Source organism: Copadichromis virginalis, linkage group LG17 (assembly GCF_057382275.1).
Source record: "Copadichromis virginalis isolate Kocher_CV1m ecotype Utaka linkage group LG17, C_Virginalis_male_GT1.1, whole genome shotgun sequence".
Lineage (NCBI taxonomy): Eukaryota > Metazoa > Chordata > Actinopteri > Cichliformes > Cichlidae > Copadichromis > Copadichromis virginalis.
The window spans coordinates 9566718-9572301 of record NC_140634.1 but is presented as its reverse complement, the minus strand read 5'-3'; the positions used below and the strand labels follow the sequence as shown (position 1 = coordinate 9572301).

Below are 5584 nucleotides of genomic sequence, written 5' to 3'. Positions count from 1 at the left end.
AAGAGGAATATTATACTATATTATCATCACCATTCAAAGTGGACGGAGAAAACATTCAGTTTTTGGACGGCTTTAATAAGTTATTGAAGCTACACAAACAACTGTTTGATATGGCATGAGAAAAGTGCAGCTAAATTATGTAAGATGAAAACACCAATGAGATCACTTTAAACTCTCTCTTGCGTGTGTGCCCCCCCCACACACACACAAATACACACACATGAACAGAGTGAAGCAGCCAAGCAGTTGAAGCAGAGCAGGCAGACACACCTGAGAACCTGCATGCTCTGTTTGAGGAGGGAGACCTGTTGTTACCTGCCTTTAGGCTGGGTTCACACACACATACACGCAAATACACACACGGTCTGTGGCTAAACAAACCAACTATCCCAGGTGTGTGTGACTGTGTGTCACACCATGTGTTTGTGTGTGTGTGGGCAGGCGGACCCTCCATCAGCATCCTGTCACACACGAGATGTTTATCCGATTTGTCAAGATAATCTTTCCATGCCAAGGAGGGTGCCTCTGCTCTCTCTCCTACTCATTCACTCGCACACACCTGGGGGAAGGTTCACCGATACCCACCGCTTGGCCTGAAATGGAGACCCTCCCCTCCATCTTCATGGCAGGTAGCTTGTGTGTGTTTCTTTTTGTCATCATCAAATGCACAAAACTGAGGTCGAGGTGCCTCTGATTTTGAATTATGCTCATGAAACATTTCGTCTAAGTCGATCAGCTTTCCATTTTTGATAATACAGATTTGTTCCTCATATATATATATAAATTGCTTCATATACAGGTGCATCGCATAAGCGTTAACCAGTATAGTGAACTCAGCATGTGATCACAACATAATCAAATACTAAGATGAACACTAAGGCTACGTCCACACGTACATGGGCAGTGTTGCCACAGTTACTTTGAAAAAGTAATATATTACGGACTACTGATTACTCTTTCCAAAAGTAACTTAGTTACTTTACTGATTACTTTATTTTTAAAGTAACTAAGTTAGATTACTAGTTACTTTATTAGTTACTTTCAGAAGCTGCCAATAACACTCCCCACTGCCTCAACATAAAAACATCAACCGATTTTGCCAATACTCACTTTATTGGAAGTGTATTTTAACAGTAATGTCAACAATATATCTCCTGACATGAAGTTGAACTTAAAACTTTTTTCCTGACAGAAATACTTGTTTGTATGAAAATAAAGACAGTCTTGTTACTTCACTTAACATAAATACTTTTTATAAAAAAACAAACAAACAAACAAAGAGTCTTTCTTGACTTCCCTTAAGATACTTTTTATACCATCCACATGTAAGCACTATTGTCCGCTTTTGTAACTTTGGACTAATCTTATGAAAAAAAAAAAAGAGACTGCAGGTCCAACTTAAATTGCCTTACTTCCTTGCAGGTAATTGTTTTAAGTTAATCAACTTGAAAACTTTAATAAGTTTATTAAGTGACTTTGATAAACTTAATTCAATTACTTGTAAATAGTTATTTAAATTGGATTCCCCATTCTCTGTTTTCAGTATATGTTGTTATGGGGGAAACAGTAGAGTGGAGCGAGTAAACCAGTGGTTGTACCTCATTAACAGAAGCTTCTCAAACCTTTTGTCAGAAAGTCGATTTCTTTTAGGCGTGAGCACCAAACCTCCCAGACTAAAAAGTCGCTCCACAGGAGCACTTGATGGGGTAGGAGTGTTATACTTTAAAAAAATTGTCTTTATGCTTGAAAATTTATGCAGAATCTGAAGGTCGTAGCCTGACATCAGGTAGTCCATGACTTCTTTTTCTGCAGAATAGGTCTCCTCCTCTGGCTCTGCCTCAAAAGTGAAAAAGTCCATCTCACCTTGGCTGCTAGATGTAGTAGCACTGGGCACACTGGCAGGGTTTTTTGCCAGGGGAGCAGTGGTGCAACACTCTGCTGTCAGAAGCTGTTTTACTCGCTCCCTCCTTCCTGCATCTCTCAGCCATCGGAGTTTGAATTTTGGACAACTGGCAGCTGCAAGAAGGGCATCTTTGTCATCCAGCACACCGGCGAAACGAGTCTGAATAGCCTAAAAAACATAATTGATATTTTTATGCCTACAATTTATTATGTTATTGAATTCAAATCAAATTCAAATTCAAATTTTATTTGTCACGTACACAGTCATACACAGTACGATATGTAGTGAAATGCTTGGACAACTGCTCGTGACCTAAAGAAAACAAAAAAAGGAAAAGGCTATGAATAAGATAGGAAATAAATATGAAAAATTAAAAAGGGTAAATTTAACTAGGAAGGAATAAAATATAAATTAAGGTTAAAAATGAAATAACTGTACAACACAAATTAGAATGAAGGGTAAATTTAACTGGGAAGAATAAGATAAAGATAAATATATAAATTAAAGTTGAAAATAAAATAACTGTACAACAAAATACACAATACACAATATAGAACTATATAAGAATGTATGAAGAAATCTAAATATAAATAAATATATACACAATAACAGCAGCTGTACAAGTATTAACCGGAAATGAAGAATATAGTGACCAGTGTTGTGCAAAACCAAAGTCCAGAAAGTCCAGTGTGTGTGTAAGAACCATATGTGTGGGTCAGTACTGTGTGGTGGTGTGATTGAGAGACCGTATCGCCTGCGGGAAGAAGCTCCTCCTCAGTCTCTCTGTGTTGGTCTTCAGGGAGCGGAATCGCTTTCCTGACCTCAACAGAGAGAACAGTCTGTTGTTGGGATGGCTGAGGTCCTTCACGATCTTCCTGGCCTTGGTCCGGCACCGCCTGCTGTAGATTGAGTGCAGGTCAGGGAGCTCGGAGCGGATGGTGCGCTCAGCTGACCGCACAACCCTCTGTAGAGCTCGTCTGTCCTGCATGGTGCTGTTCCCGAACCAGGTTAAGATGTTTCCCGCCAGGATGCTCTCTATGGTGCATGAGTAAAAGTTCCTGAGCACCTTGGAGGGCAGTTGGAAGTCTCTCAAGCGTCTGAGGTGGTAGAGACGCTGTCGGGCCTTTTTCACCACGGTGTTGATGTGACAGGACCATGACAGGTCCTGCGTGATGTGAACTGCGAGGTATTTGAAGCTGTCCACTCTCTCCACTGGGCACTCGTTGATGACGGGGGTCTGGTAGTTCCTCTCCTGCTTAGTGCTGAAGTCCACTATCAGCTCCTTTGTCTTACTGACGTTTAGAAGGAGGTTGTTCCTCTGGCACCAGTTCTCCAGATTCCTAATCTCCTTCAGGTAGGCCGTCTCGTTGTTATCAGAGATCAGGCCCACCACGACGGTGTCGTCAGCAAACTTGATGATGGTGGTGGAGCTGGTAGTGGCCACACAGTCATATGTGTACAAAGAGTACAGCAGGGGGCTCAGAACACACCCCTGGGGGGCTCCAGTGCTGAGAGTGGTGGAGGCTGAGACATGTCCGCCCATCCTTACTGCCTGTGGTCTGCCAGTTAGGAAGTTGGATTTATTTGCAAACCATGCCTAATATGAGATCAGTATTATGGATTTATTTTGTTTTAGGTTACTTGTAAACATTTTAATTGTTTTAATCTTATTTTTCAATGATAATTAATATTCTGTTCCATGTTTGTGAATTGTATGAAGCAAAAAATCTGACTAATTTCAAGATAGAGCGTACCTGTACAATGGCATCTGGAAGGCCTGCAGTCATCCTGGAGAGGTCATCTTTCACAGCCTGGGTCTTCTGCATCAGAACTTCAAGTGTTGGTAGTAAAGTTCCATATGGACAGTCGCCTTGTAAAATGTCCAGTGCTGCAGTCAGAGGTTTCATGGCCATGCAGTACTCATGCAGGAACTGGTATTCTTGATCTTTGAAGCACTTCAGTCCTAGCTTTGTGCACAGAGTATTCAGCTCACCCATGGGGATTTCTGCAATTCTCTTTACAGCATCAAAAAAGGAATTCCACCTTGTGGATGTTGGTATTAGGAGCTTTCTTTTGCTGATTTCTTCCACTGTTTCTGATGCAAGTGTAGATCTACTCGATTTGGTCCAAAGAGCTGTGCATTTTGCTGTGCTGCTCCTATACACAGCCCTGCTCTCTGCATTGGTTGTTAAATGTTTCTCCACATCACGTGTGCAAATAATGTTGATGGTGTGCGAAGCACACCTGCGGTGCGGGGGAAGAGACAGCTGACCATCACTTTCATTCTCAGCCGAGAGGATTTCTGACAGATCAGAAAAAGTGACATCATCGTCTTTGGGGCTGGACTCTTCCTCCTCCGTCTCATCATCGGACTCCGTGACAGGATGATAAACTTGAAACGCCTTAACAAAGTTGGATCCATTATCAGTAACTGTTGCAACTACTTTGTTGAGTAATCCATAAGAGGAGTGGATGTTTTCGATTTCTGTACCAATGACATCATACGTGTGTCTACCACGAATTCGCCTACATGCTAATGCAATCTTGTGACGCTCTAATGTGGTTCTACTGATCCAGTGGAGCGTTACTCCCATATAGCTTCTGTTGTTAGCAGTCCAAATATCCGCGGTAGTTGAAACAAAGTCAATCTCATTCAGTGTGGCCTTCAAATTTCTCTCCATTTCTGTAAACTCCTTCTCCAAGTAAGAAGTAAAAGTCATTCGGTGAGGCAGCTCGGCATTAACAGAAGTAGGGATCTTTTTTATTATGGCACGAAACGAGGGCGAGTCAACAGTGTTTATAGGTAGCATTTCTTCTACAATATACTGCGCGACCAACTTCTTCAATTCTTCATCACTTACTGGTTTTGCACCAAAGTCCAACTTTTGTTGTTTGGGGGGTGTAGGACCTTCTGCGGAAGTCACGGCTCTCTGCTTCGGACCACTTGGTGGGACTCTCTCTGTGAGTTTGACTGTGCTGTGCTGCGACTCCAAATGTTTCTTTAAGTTTGACGTAGTGTTTTTGAAGGTAGATAACACTTTTTCGCCAACACAGAGTGTACAACGAACCTTAATATTTAAATCTTTAGTTGACAGAAACTCAAAGTAGTGACCATATTTCCAGCTAAAGAACGAACATCCCTCTCCCTCCATTGTTGTTTACACTTTTTTACGTCGCTGGCTGCTTGTGAGCGGGAAACGTGACCTGTCGCTTATGTGACGTTTCACGACACGTATGCGTTTGTCATCCGCTGAGACGAAAAGAAGAAACCAAATCTTTTTGCTTAAAAAAATAGTAACGCACAGTGGTTTGGACAAGTAACTTTAATCTGACTACTGTTATGGAAATAGTAACGCGTTAGATTAGTCGTTACTGAAAAAGTGGTCATATTCGGAGTAACGCGTTACTAAGCAACGCGTTACCGGCATCACTGTACATGGGTATTGCGTTTGGGCCTTTCGTCCACATGTAAACGGCGTTTTGGGGTCACTGAAAGCGGATATTATTTAAAACTTGTGGCAGGGTGGAGATTTTCGAAAACTCAGTTTTCGCGTTTAGGTGTGGACGAAGAAAACAGAGATTTACTCATGCAACGCTGAAGGTGTGCGCCATTTTTGACATCACGCTTTGTGCCACGTTATTGTTTACAAGACTACAATGGTGGATAGAGACAAAATGCTG

At 41.8% G+C, this 5584-nt stretch overlaps 2 protein-coding genes across 2 annotated transcripts; both read right to left on the bottom strand.

Moving 5' to 3' along the window:
* Nucleotides 1–1552: 1552 nt before the first annotated feature.
* LOC146688980 (uncharacterized) lies at nt 1553–4087 on the bottom strand. Its single transcript, XM_085436661.1, has 2 exons — nt 3658–4087; nt 1553–2071 (listed from the first exon to the last, which is right to left on the bottom strand). The coding sequence occupies exons 1-2, from the start codon at nt 3898–3900 to the stop codon at nt 1553–1555; spliced, it is 762 nt and encodes a 253-aa protein (XP_085292787.1). The 5' UTR covers nt 3901–4087.
* LOC146688979 (uncharacterized) lies at nt 3929–5055 on the bottom strand. Its single transcript, XM_085437544.1, has 2 exons — nt 4067–5055; nt 3929–3998 (listed from the first exon to the last, which is right to left on the bottom strand). The coding sequence occupies exons 1-2, from the start codon at nt 5053–5055 to the stop codon at nt 3929–3931; spliced, it is 1059 nt and encodes a 352-aa protein (XP_085293670.1).
* Between the last annotated feature and the right edge of the window lie 529 nt (nt 5056–5584).

What these genes read in the sequence shown, in the direction of transcription:
- LOC146688979 (XM_085437544.1), bottom strand. Translation starts at nt 5,055, where the DNA reads ATGGAGGGAGAGGGATGTTCGTTCTTTAGCTGGAAATATGGTCACTAC. An exon ending in AATGCAGAGAGCAGGGCTGT is followed by an intron (nt 3,999 to 4,066) that starts GTATAGGAGCAG and finishes CACTTGCATCAG; the next exon opens with AAACAGTGGAAGAAATCAGC.
- LOC146688980 (XM_085436661.1), bottom strand. Translation starts at nt 3,900, where the DNA reads ATGGGTGAGCTGAATACTCTGTGCACAAAGCTAGGACTGAAGTGCTTC. An exon ending in TTCCAGATGCCATTGTACAG is followed by an intron (nt 2,072 to 3,657) that starts GTACGCTCTATC and finishes TATGTTTTTTAG; the next exon opens with GCTATTCAGACTCGTTTCGC.